General features: G+C 38.6%; 1 protein-coding gene across 21 annotated transcripts in view; it reads left to right on the forward strand.

The window, feature by feature from the left end:
- The window catches only part of SYTL2 (synaptotagmin like 2), a 120729-nt gene extending 108744 nt beyond the window's left edge, over window positions 1–11985 (forward strand). For all 21 annotated transcript variants that reach the window (XM_027579748.2, XM_027579756.1, XM_027579763.1 and 18 more), the window contains 6 exons: window positions 536–638; window positions 2699–2869; window positions 5118–5196; window positions 7869–7968; window positions 9851–10056; window positions 10927–11985. In XM_027579748.2, the coding sequence (XP_027435549.2) occupies window positions 536–638; window positions 2699–2869; window positions 5118–5196; window positions 7869–7968; window positions 9851–10056; window positions 10927–11072 (805 nt within the window). In that variant the 3' untranslated portion in view covers window positions 11073–11985. The remainder of the gene's footprint in view (window positions 1–535; window positions 639–2698; window positions 2870–5117; window positions 5197–7868; window positions 7969–9850; window positions 10057–10926) is intronic.
- The last annotated feature ends 653 nt before the right edge of the window (window positions 11986–12638 follow it).

Raw genomic sequence — 12638 nt, forward strand, 5'->3', positions numbered from 1 at the left:
TTGCTTTCCCTATGCAGAAGTCAGATTCTTAATTATTTTGCTAGCATAGGCCCAATCCTTTATGCTTTTATTATCAAAACAGCTGGGGTCAGTATCCCTTTTTTCCCCCCATTGAATATGGCTTGCTTAGATGTGTGCTAAGATCAATTTTTGTTTCCAAAAGGCAGTAACAAAACTTTTTAAAAAGGTTCTGCAAGCACCAAAGCCTTTTCTCAATAGGAAACAAGCCAGTAAAATTAAGCATTACATTAGAGGTCTGTCCCCTGATACCCCACATGTCAGGTAAGGCCAAAGGAAGAAAGGGATTCAGGAAATATCCTTTAAAATTTTTCAGAACAGTATAAAATGACCAATTTTGTTGCACTGTGTTTAAAAATTTAAGTATAAAAGGTGTTGTTGAGAACATTCATTACTTAACTGCTTTTCTCAGTGTCATGAAATAATTATTTCTGTCAATTACCAATGCATTTTTCAAAGCAGAGATGGAAACATCACTTTTATTTTCCATGACCTTCTTGTCTACTTTTCTTTTTAGATATGTAAAGACCTATTTGTTACCAGACAAGGGCAAAATGGGCAAGAAGAAAACACTTGTAGTGAAGAAGACTTTGAATCCTGTGTATAATGAGATATTGCGGGTATCTATGAACTGTCTGTCTAGGAAAATCCTAAATGATGAGTTGTGTGTTGATAGCCATGTCTTCTTGGGTAGTATCTCTACAAATGAAGTCAGTCATGGAGAGAGAAGAAGGGAAGGGATAAACATGTTCTGAGAAACTGCTTTGCATGAGACGATACACCGTGAACATTGTAGGCCTTCTCTCACTCACTCCCTACATACCCCACCAGGAGGAATATTATCTGCCCCTCACACATGAGGCTTAGAGAAACAAAGGAGTTTGCTCAAAGATACACAGCTGAAAACATGGAGCATTGTAAGCAAAGGAGCTACCAGAAGTATAATTCTGATCATGTTATTTCTCTACTTAAAATCTTTTAGGATTCCCATTACCCTTAAAGCCAAGTCCGCCTTACCATGCTACCAGTCCCTTCACAACCCGAACTCCAGCCTCATCTTTCCACTTTCAGAGTCTTTGTTCAGGTCACTCTGAGTGTTTTCTGTTCTTTTGAGAAACAAAGCACATTTTCTCACACTGCTGGACCTGGCGTTCCATCAGGCTGGAGAACTCTTTCCCACATTCTATCCCTAGCTACCTCCTCCAGCCTTAAATGCCTCTTCCCATGAGAGGCTGTCCTTAACTCCTTAGTTCCCACCTGGGTCTGCTGCTTCAGGCACCTTGTTTTATATTAGGCTTTTGACTACTGGCTTCATTGTCTGCTTTCCCATTAAATTGTAAGTTTCAGGCAGGCAGGGACCAACTCCATGTCATTTATCAACTGTGTGCCTTTGGGCAAATGGCTTACCTGTCTGTTCTTCAGATCTGCAAGAGAGGTAATAATAGTACCTGCCTCTCTACTTCAGTAGTTGTGAACATTAAGAGTTAATATGTGCAAAGTGATTAGTATACATTAAACACATAAATGTTGACCAGTGTCTGGATAGATACTCAAAAAATGTTTACTGGAAGGAGAGATGGATGGACAGACAGATGAATAGAAAGTGTGCCTGGCTTAAATACCCGTATTCTTTTTCCCCCCAGACTGCATAAGGCTGCCTTAGTCATGATAATATAAAACTAAAAATATAAGAAGTGTTCTTCATTTCCCCTTTCTGAAAAGTCTGTCCCACTATTTGATTATCCTCTGAGGAAAGAAGCAGGATTAAATTAATTTTCAGTCCTTCATGGGTCAGTTTTTTATGGATTTTCTGTAACCACTTTTTAATTACAGTTTAACTATGATATACCTCAGTACCCTAGCTATTTCTGGGTCAGCTACTTCAACCCTATACTCAGGAAAAGCCAGCTAATTTAAATGGTAAACTCAGAGAAAGGCAAGCCTGCTACAACCAAAATGGATATTCAAGTAGTACATCATACAGCCAAACAGATTATTTTTAGATTAGAAGTACTATTATCCCTTCCATGATTATATATAATCTAGGACTGACTGCATTTTAGATGAAAAACTGTTAGGATGCCAAATATTTTCCACTCAACCATATGAAGCAGGAAAAAACAAATATATCTTTTTTTGGAAAATACTTTGTCGTTGCAGGATATCTATAGTGGGAGATATGTGTAAATGGGGGCAAGTGATATATGGGGAATTCTCTGTACTTTCTGCTCAATTTTGCTATAAGTCTAAAACTGCTCTAAAAAATAGAGTCTATTAGAAAAAATACCTTGTCCTTAGGTAGAAAACAGACCATAGGATTAAACTTCATTAGTATTTTTAGACTGAATTGGATTTATGTTATATCTAGTTTGAACTAAAAACATCCAGCAAAAAAATGAATAATTGGCTTTTGTTTTTAGAGAGCTATGACTGGCTATGATATTTGAACCGTGGTTTACTTTTCCAGAAGCAGAAAGAAAATCAGCTTTTGTGAAAGATGGATTTAGCTCTTTGAAACAAGACACTTAGAATAAGATGACTTTGCAATATTTTTGATACTTGAAACCTAACAGATGAGAAAACCTGATACGCACAGATGACTTTTCTCTTCATCTCTATGTCATAACTTTGATATAAAATAGTGTTACTCACCACTTCAATTTCCTTCTTTGATCTGCAGTATAAAATCGAAAAGCAAATCTTAAAAACACAAAAGCTGAACCTCTCTGTTTGGCATCGGGATACATTTAAACGCAATAGTTTTCTAGGAGAAGTGGAACTTGACTTGGAAACTTGGGACTGGGACAACAAACAGAATAAACAATTGAAGTGGTACCCTCTAAAGCGAAAGGTTCGTGCAGACTTGGTTGGTTGGTTGGTGGGTTGGTTGGTTCGTTGGTTGGTTGGTTGGTTTGGGGCCTGGTGTATAGGAGAAAGCTACTATAATTGCATTTTAATTCATAATGGTTATCCATAGTTTGGGATCATTATGTCTTTTCACTTTGTACCATATGTATCTCTCTTTTTTTATTTTATTTTATTTTTAGAGAGAGCCTGTACAAGTGTGGAAGGGAAGGATAGAGAGAGAAGGAGAGAGAGAGAATTTTAAGCAGGTTCCACGCTCAGTGTGGAACCCAACACAGGGCTTGATCTCATGGCCCTGAGATCATGACCTGAGCCCAAATCAAAAGTGGGATGCTTAACCGACTGAGCCACCCAGGCACCTCTGTCCCATATGTCTATTATGCTCTTTTCTGTATTTTCTTTTCTTTTTCGCTAAACTATCTTTCAGTTTAATTTTATCTGCTATGTCTAAAACACCCATCTTACAAGTTCTCAACATTATATTTTTCAGATTTATATTTTTATTTGATTTTTTATAGACCAATTCTCTGCTAAAATTCTCTATCTTAACATTATCCTTATGAACATATTAATCAAAGTTATTTAAAGTATATATCTGAAAACCCAATATCTTAAACATTTGTAAGTGTCCTTTATCTAATTTTTTTAAATTTTTTATTGTTATGTTAATCACCATATATTACATAATTTGTTTTGGTGTAGTGTTCCATGATTCATTGTTTGTTCATAACACCCAGTGCTCCATGCAGTACGTGCCCCCTTTAATACCCATCACCAGGCTAACCCATCCCCCCACCCCCCTCCCCTCTAGAACCCTCAGTTTGTTTCTCAGAGTCCATAGTCTCTCATGGTTCATCTCCCCCTCCGATTTTTCCCCCTTCATTCTTCCCTTCCTACTATCATCTTCTTCTTCTTCTTCTTTTTTTTTTTTTAACATATAATGTATTATTTGTTTCAGAGGTACAGGTTTGTGATTCGACAGTCTTACACAATTCACAGTGCTCACCATAGCACATACCCTCCCCAGTGTCTATTACCCAGCCACCCCATCTCTCCCACCCCCCACCACTCCAGCAACCCTCACTTTGTTTCCTGAGATTAAGAATTCCTCCTAGGGTATTTTCTAAGGCTATCCTTCCATGCTGGCTGTGGACTCCAATTTTTGTCTCTCCAGCCCCACAAAAGACTGGCAAAAGCCCTGCTCAGGCTTCTTAGTCTCTTTCAGTTAGGCTTTTATGCTCTAGTTTGGCACTACTTAAAAATCAGCTGATGCATCAACATGAAAAGCAGAGAATGTCAGGCTCAAAGATCTTGTCCATTTGAGTCCTGTCTATATTAATAATTCTTTAGCTCCTTGAAATAAATTTGTTCAATCCAGTTTTTTTAATTGTTCTCAGTGTGAGGGTTGGTGTGATCCCAGCTAGAAGTGATAAATAGCAACAATACAAATCATTGTTTAGTATCTACATAGTATAGCACTTTCACTTAAGAAATGGTTCCCAAATATTGCATCAAAATCACCTGAAGCACTTATTTCTAGTCTTACCCAAGACTCACTGGGTGTGAATTCCTCAGAAGATGTCAAGAGCTTTTCATTTTAAACTAACTTCCCTTATGTTTCTGATGCATAACCATGCTTTGGCAATAAGGCTCTAAAGGACCAGAATCTGAAAGTAAAGCCATCTCTCTTATACTCGAAACGAATAGACATATATTTTTAAATTAGTGTCCAGTCTTTGTTATTCTTAGAGACCTCACATTATGTGATCTGAAATAATCAGGTTAATGCAGCTTTGAAAATGTAATGTTTGGCTTTTCTTCCCCCTACTTTCCCACATTCTTCATGCTCAAAGAAAGAGAATAATACAAATAAATAGTTTTATGTGCTGGCTGGGTGACCAACAAAAAAAGTGTGTTTTTATAAAAACCAAAGCATCCCAGAACATTTCTTCTCTCTCCAAGAAAGCCATTCTGATTTCCCTACTATCTCTGTGACTAAAGGCCTTGAGATGTTTTCTGGGTACAAAGCAAGTTATTTCAAGATACACAATATATAGCTTTCCCAGATATAAAGGCAAGAGTTTAGCTCTGATGGGGAAGGAAATTTTAATCCAGGGCACTCCTGGGTGATACTTAGTCGCAGAATTGGGGCAGTTATGGTCCTAAAACAGAGTAACCAACAAACAGTAAAGTCATTTTTGTCTTACACCTACTGACAATCCTTCATTCTCCAGACAGCACCCGTTGCTCTTGAGGCAGAAAACAGAGGTGAAATGAAGTTAGCTCTCCAGTATGTCCCAGAGCCAATTCCTGGTATGTAATGATTTTCCATCCAGATTTATGCCTCTTCCTGAGCCTTTCCCTCTCCAAGGATTTCTTTGGACTCTGTGATATTTTCAAATATGAAACCCTAAGCAAATTTATTAACTTAGTAATTCTATGGACCAAATGAGTCAATTTACAGTTGACAAATTCTTTTTTTTTAATTGTGGTAAAAACACAGAACATAAAATTTACCATCTTAGCCATTTTTAAGTGTACCATTTGTAGTATTAAGTATATTCACATTGTTATGAAGCAGAACTCTAGAAATTTTTCGTCTTGCATATCTGAAACTCTGTACCCATTAAACTATACCCTTGACTTGTCCTTCATCCAGCCCCTGGTAACTACCATTCTACCTCTGTTTCCATGAAAAAAAATTCTCATTTTACAAAATTCTCTAGTTTATAGTCCTTGTTTTAATTTTCATCTCACTTTCCAAAAAGTTGGTATCTGCACAACATGAATGGCCTTTTCCATGTTCAGAATTTGGACCTATTGGTAGTGTTATGGTAAGAATGGAACCCGAGTGTTCTTTACAGGTGAGAATTAGAAGGATTCGTATGGAGCCCCTAGGAAATTAGAGCTCATTGGTTCTCCATTCTCAAGGCCTCAGCAGGGTAGAAAGCTTTTCCCTCAAGGTTACTAATTGCATCCTTGATGTTAGGGCCTCAGGTCTACAGCCCAGTTAAAGAGCAAGAGACTAGCAAGAAATGAATGCTAGCCCCCTCTCATTTCCCAAGAAGTTCCCCAAGTTTTTTCCTTAAGAATCTGTATGATATCATGACAGAAATCAGAGGTTGCAACTCAGATGTTTTCAGTAACTAGGCAGTGAAACTCGTGGGATGAAAGAAAGAATGGATGGTAAGGGCAGTGACTGAACTGGAGAAAGGCATTTTAATTCAACTAAAAAAAAAAAAGAATCGGAAGGCAAGCAAAACATATCATTAGGCCCATATGGCTGCCAAACCACCTTGTTGTTACTTCTGGATCTTCCTAAAAGGCAGATTTTCTTAATATATATAATTTGTATCATATCATTTATGGTCCACGTGCATAGAAATTCTGCCAATCTCTTTTCCTCCACTATCATTTCTTGGTGGTGGGGGCAAAGGGGACCAGGTGTTGTGATGGGCTCCACTTTGTCTGACTTTTTGCTCATGTAGTTTCTCTACCCTAGAATGTCTTCCTCTTCTCCAAGTCTTTGGATAGGTTGAGAAGAAGCCTCATCTTAAAGTTCCATCATAAAGCTTTTCCTGGCTTTATTGTTTCACCCTCACTGATCAGATCATCATCTAGAACATTATGACAATAACTTGGCATTTCGTTCTGTATTACATTTTTATAGTTTTTGTGTGAATTACTCTTTTTAACTTAAATGTAAACATTTTCCAAGGACATAGATTTCTTATATTCCTTGTATATCCAATGACATTCCTAGCATAGACCCAAGCACATCATAGATGCTCATTATATTCTGGTTGGTTGACTGGATTAACCTATTCAGAAAAATATGGTAGTGGCCCTCTGTCCATGTGCACCCAGTCTAGCCAACAACTGAAGACTAAGCCAACTTCTCAGTATTCCCTGTGCATAACATTAGTTACTGTGTGTATGTATACAGTATTCCCATAAAGTATGTAACCACAATTAACAAGAAGACTGGCTATACCTTAGCCAGTACCTATTTTGATTATTTTATACTCAGTATGTTTCAAATGCCTCCCATTAATAGCAACTGATGTTAGTATTAATATTTGAAAGGAATATGCATTTCATTAAGATGTTTTGAATATAACTATAAATGGATGATTTACATACCTGGTATCTTTAACTTGTTTTGAAACAAGCCAAACCCAGAAAGAATAATATAGTACTCTGTACTTGGAATCAATGTGAATTATTTTCTTTTTCTTTAATTAAAAAAAATTAAAGACTTTATTTATTTATTTATTTATTTATTTATTTATTTATTTATTTATTTATTGAGCAAGCTAACACGGGCCAGGGGAGGGGCAGAGGTAGAGGGAGAGAGAGAATCTCAAGCAGACTCCACGCTGAGCACAGAGCCCGTTGCCATGACCCTGAGATCATGACATAAGCCAAAATTAAGAGTCAGATGCTCAACCAAGTGAGCCATCCAGGCATTCCCCAGGCAGGCTTTAAGTATTGTATGATATAGGAGTTCCAATGATATCCCCAAACCTACTTCCTTTTTTCCTCTTTCTCTCTTCATCTCTCGGTTCACTTCCTTTGGGTTGTTACCATTCTTTTTTTTTTAAGATTTTATTTATTTATTTGATAGAGAGCACAAGCAGGGGAGCGGGAGAGGGAGAAGCAGGCTCACCCTGAGTAGGGAGCCCGATGCGGGGCTCGATCCCAGGACCCTGTCATCATGACCTGAGCGGAAGGCAGATGCTTAACTAATTGAGGCACCCAGGTGCACCAATATGAATTATTTTCATAGAACTCTCTGAGCTCAGTGCAGCCAGACTGTGGAAGATTTAGTTAAAAATCTATAGATTTAACCAGTTAGGATCATATCCTCAAGCTCTAGCTAGTATCACTGTGCCAGACCATTTTTAAGTTAGCATCTTTGGATGTAGTATTGCCAAGAGAGGAATAGCAGTGAAATTTTATTTTCTTTCCTTTTCCAATTACAGGTAAAAAACTTCCTACAACGGGAGAGGTGCACATCTGGGTGAAGGAATGTCTTGATCTACCACAGCTAAGGGGCAGCCATCTAAATTCTTTTGTTAAATGGTAATAGCTTTGATACCTCTGCTTCTCTCAGTTCTACCATAGCCTGGCCTTTGCTGATTGTTTTTAGGTCTCAATATCTGTGATGGTGAAACTCATCATTCATGGTTGAAATGACATAACTTGGGACAATGGCAACATGAACTAGAGGGATCTGTGACATGAACCCCTAAGGCTTAGTTTAGTTTTAAAACCATAAAGAGGCCATATATACAGATGAAACCAGGAACCATGTACTCAGATATAGAATGCTTTCTAGGAGATATATCTGCTAGTGAGGATAATATTCAGTATAAAAAAACTCATCAAATTCCTAATGCCATACCCCTGACTTCTTTGTGGAGCGGGGAGAATTCTTCCTCCTGTACCTTGTCCTACCTTTGTGAACTGTTTGCAAAAGGTCTTTTGCCTCATCCTGTAAATGTGTAGAAAATGACTTGCTAAACAGACCCCTACTAATAGTTTATGTCAGAGGAGCTTAAGACAGTTTGAGTTTCTAAGTGGCAAACTTTTTTTCTCTTTTACACATATAAATGGCTGGCATGTAGTCAGTAGTAACAAAACAGATATTAGTGTGTGATCTCTTAGCTCCCCCTGACTAATTTTATCTATATAGATTCTTCTAGAAGACCAGTGTTAGCTGTTTAAGATTTTTTTTAAGATTTTATTTATTTATTTGAGAGAGAATGAGAGAGAGAGAGTACGAGAGGGAAGAGGGTCAGAGGGAGAAGCAGACTCCCCGCCGAGCAGGGAGCCCAATGTGGGACTCGATCCCAGGACTCCAGGATCATGACCTGAGCCGAAGGCAGTCGCTCAACCGACTGAGCCACCCAGGCGCCCCAGTGTTAGCTGTTTAAGTGTTTAAGGCATTATTTGTGATTTTCTCTATAAATATTATTCATAGATGTCAGCTGGTAAGATTTTTCAGCTCAGGTGAGTCTCTTATTCTGAAACAACTCTCAGACCTTTTTGTGTTTATAGGAGGTGTGGTAGGTTAAAAACAGAAAACAGATAATCAGGAATGCTTCCAAATTTTAAAGAAATCCTCAAGAAGTTGCTACCACATTAAGCATTTACTAAATGAAAGCACTAAACTAAGTTGTTTACTTCATATATAATTCTAATGTTAACCTTATGAAATAGGCATCACCATTCTCATTTTAAAGATGAAGAAACAAGTGTCTGAGAGATTATGTGACTTCCCCTACAATACACAGCCAATAAGTAACAGAGTCAGGATTCAAAGCAAGTCTGGTCCACTGTAATGCAGTCTCTCCAGCAGGTTGCTGCCATCACCACCACCATCAACACATCAACATCACCACCACCTATACTGCATTCATCACTACTACCACCACCACTGCCATCACCACCACCATCATTATGACCATCACCACAATCATCACCACCACCACCACTGTCACCACCACCATCACCACCACCACTACCATCAACATCACAATCACCATTATCACCATCATCACTACTACCACCACCAGCGCCACTTCCATCCCTACCACCATCACCACCACCACCAACATCACCATCACCATTATCACCATCATCATTACTACCACCACCAGCGCCACTTCCATCACTATCACCACCACCACCACCACCACCACCACCATCAACATCACCATCACCATCATCACCATCATCACTACTACCACCATCACCACCTCCATCACTACCACCATCACCACCGCTACCACCACTACCACATCACCATCACCACCACCACCACCACTACTGCTGCATCTCTACACTGTTTTTTTCTTCCATTTCCTTCTGCCAATCTTCAGTAGTTGTGCTGAAGTGCACTGAAAGCATAAATGTTCACCATCTTATTAAAATGCTTTCACAATAATGATTCCTTTTGTAGTATCATCCTTCCAGATACAAGTAGGAAAAGTCGTCAAAAAACCAGAGCTGTAGGGAAAACCACCAGTCCTGTCTTCAACCACACCATGGTGTATGACGGGTTCAGGCCTGAAGATCTGACAGAAGCCTGTGTAGAGCTTACTGTCTGGGACCATTACAAGTTAACCAACCAGTTTTTGGGAGGTCTTCGGATTGGCTTTGGAACAGGTAATGTTTGTTACGTTTTTAATTCTCTATGAGCCAAGTGCTTCTGGGGACAGTAGAGGTTTGTCTGTTTGTTGTTTCGCTTCTTCCTAATGAAAACAGATACTCTATTTCTGTTAAGTGTAATGAAATGAATGAGTGAAGGAATGTCAGGCTGTATGCCAAGGGCTCTAGATATGAAGATTAAAAGGATGTAGTGGCTGTCCACACAGAGCTTAAGTTATTGTGTGTGGGAGGTACAGAAAAGCTTTCATTACTACCCTTCCCTGAAAAAAACATTTATGTCTTTTTGTGATTAAAAGTGTGCTTTAAATAATCATAGTAAATAGTATTTATGGGGCACTAGTCACTGTACTGAGTGCTTTATTTATATTATTTCATTTAATCCTCACAGAAATCCTATAATTACTAATGTTATTCCCAGAGGAACTGATGTTCCAAGAAATGAAGTAACAGAGCTAATAAGTATCAGAGCCAAGACTGAAAGTTGAGTCTGTTAGACACTAAACCCCAAACTACTCTTCTTTAGAGATCATCTAGTGTCACTTCCAACGCAATGCCAGGCTTTATCCCTACTACCCCACTCTGTCCCTGACAGATTGTCAGCCAGCTTTTCTATCAACACAAAAAGAAATCTGTCACTCTGTGAGTAGGGGGAATAGTCCCAATTATGGAGTGCCCCGTTATTGGACATTTCAGGTGATTAAACAGTTCTTTCTTATAGAAAGCCCCAGATCTGCCCTCCTGGTGATATTAAAACTATCCCTCACTGTCTTCCATTGATGATTATAATTAGGGGATGATCCATTTTTTTTTCCCAATGAACTATTCTGTTCTAACTGCAAAGCTTCCTTTTTTTTTTTTCATTTGCAGGCAAAAGCTATGGTACTGAAGTGGATTGGATGGACTCTACTTCAGAGGAAGTTGCTCTCTGGGAAAAGATGGTAAAGTCCCCCAACACTTGGATTGAAGCAACGCTGCCTCTCAGAATGCTGTTGATTGCCAAGATTTCAAAATGAACCCAAAGTCGACTGGCCCCTCCACTGAAAACTACTAAACAGGTGGAATCAGATCTTGAAAATCTGACCGTGTAGACAGATGCTCACCTGCTGCCCCTTGCCACTAACGGAGGCTACACAGCATGTTAAAGTCAACCTGCATAAGCTTCTTTCGTTATAAGCCCCCCAAGATTTAAGTAAGAAGTATGTAACCTATTTGTGACTTCAACATTAAAGGAATATTTGAGAAAGCTAGGAAAATCAAACGGTTGATGCTGCTTCAGAGAAAAAGCCGTCAAGGAGATTAAATGTTGGGTGCTTTTAAGCAGCAAAATATTCTAGTTTGCCATCCTGTGTTTCACACCACATGCCATGCTGCAGTTAGGAGGGCTTGCTACTCAGTGGTTGAAGATCCTCGCAGGAACTGAAAATACGTAGTTTTTGGAAAAGAGGGAAAGAAAAATACACCTAGAAGGAGGGGGAAATGCAGAATATTCGTGATAATAAAGCATTTGACCATAAGAAAACTATTTACTTTGTAATCTCTATTAAAATATGGAATTCTGGGTTAGGGCCATAGGACTGAATCTACCGCATGTATTTCTGCCTTTGAAAGTGCTTTCTGCTTTCCCAGCATCAAAGTCTCAGATATGATTTGGTGCCACCCACTGGCTCATAGGTGGAATTCAGCTTTTGGCTTAATTTTCTCCTAAGATCTCAAGCCTGTATTTTCCAATAGACTGTAAAAAAACAAAACCAAAACCTTACATACATGATTCTGTTTTTCCTAGAACTCTACTATATGAAATTAGCATGCGAGTGCTCACAGACAAGCTTTGCAACAAAGTTTTAATTAGAATGTAAACTGTACTTCCTATGTATGTATAATTTTCATAAAGTATTTTGTAAAAACCCTTAGAATAAATTATTATATGATTTAGTTGTGTTGTCAAGTTAATCTAACTTCTTATTTCGAATGAAATACTTTATGTTAGGAGTCCTAAAATTTAAATTCCCTAGCAAGGCTAAAGAACTGCTGAGCTAATATTTCTTGAGTCTTCACTGCAAGTCTAGACATTGTTTCCTCTAAGTGAGAAGCTCTGAGTGTGTTATTGAAAGTGTAATTTTTATTTTAAAAAAGTAGTTGAAAAACATTGACGGTAAGCCAACATTTATTTTTGAAAAGTTTCCCATGGAGACATTTTTGGGGTCATTTTAATATATAAAGCATACTCCTCCTTAGGACCCAACTTGCTTGCCTTTCTCAAAACAAGCACTGATTTTAATGTAGGTTAGGGGGATCCTGGATGGTCAGGAGTGTGAGACCTTACTATAGGTGTCTAGCAAATGTCATTGAAGATAACTAGTGTGCTCGCCACATCTAAAGATGTTAGAATCTTCTACCCATTTGCCAGTAAGAGCAACTAACCTAGAACAATGCCCTTCCCATTGTCTCTCAAAGTCTTCTAGGGAGATGTGTAGTCCAGCTCTATGCCCCAATTCTGTTCTGACTGCAGGGGAGGGGCAAGATGAGCTGAGGGGAGGCACACCTCCCCAGTCGGCCAGGAATAGTAGCAGAAGTGCAAA

The sequence above is a fragment of the Zalophus californianus genome, chromosome 11 (genome assembly GCF_009762305.2).
Source record: "Zalophus californianus isolate mZalCal1 chromosome 11, mZalCal1.pri.v2, whole genome shotgun sequence".
NCBI lineage: Eukaryota > Metazoa > Chordata > Mammalia > Carnivora > Otariidae > Zalophus > Zalophus californianus.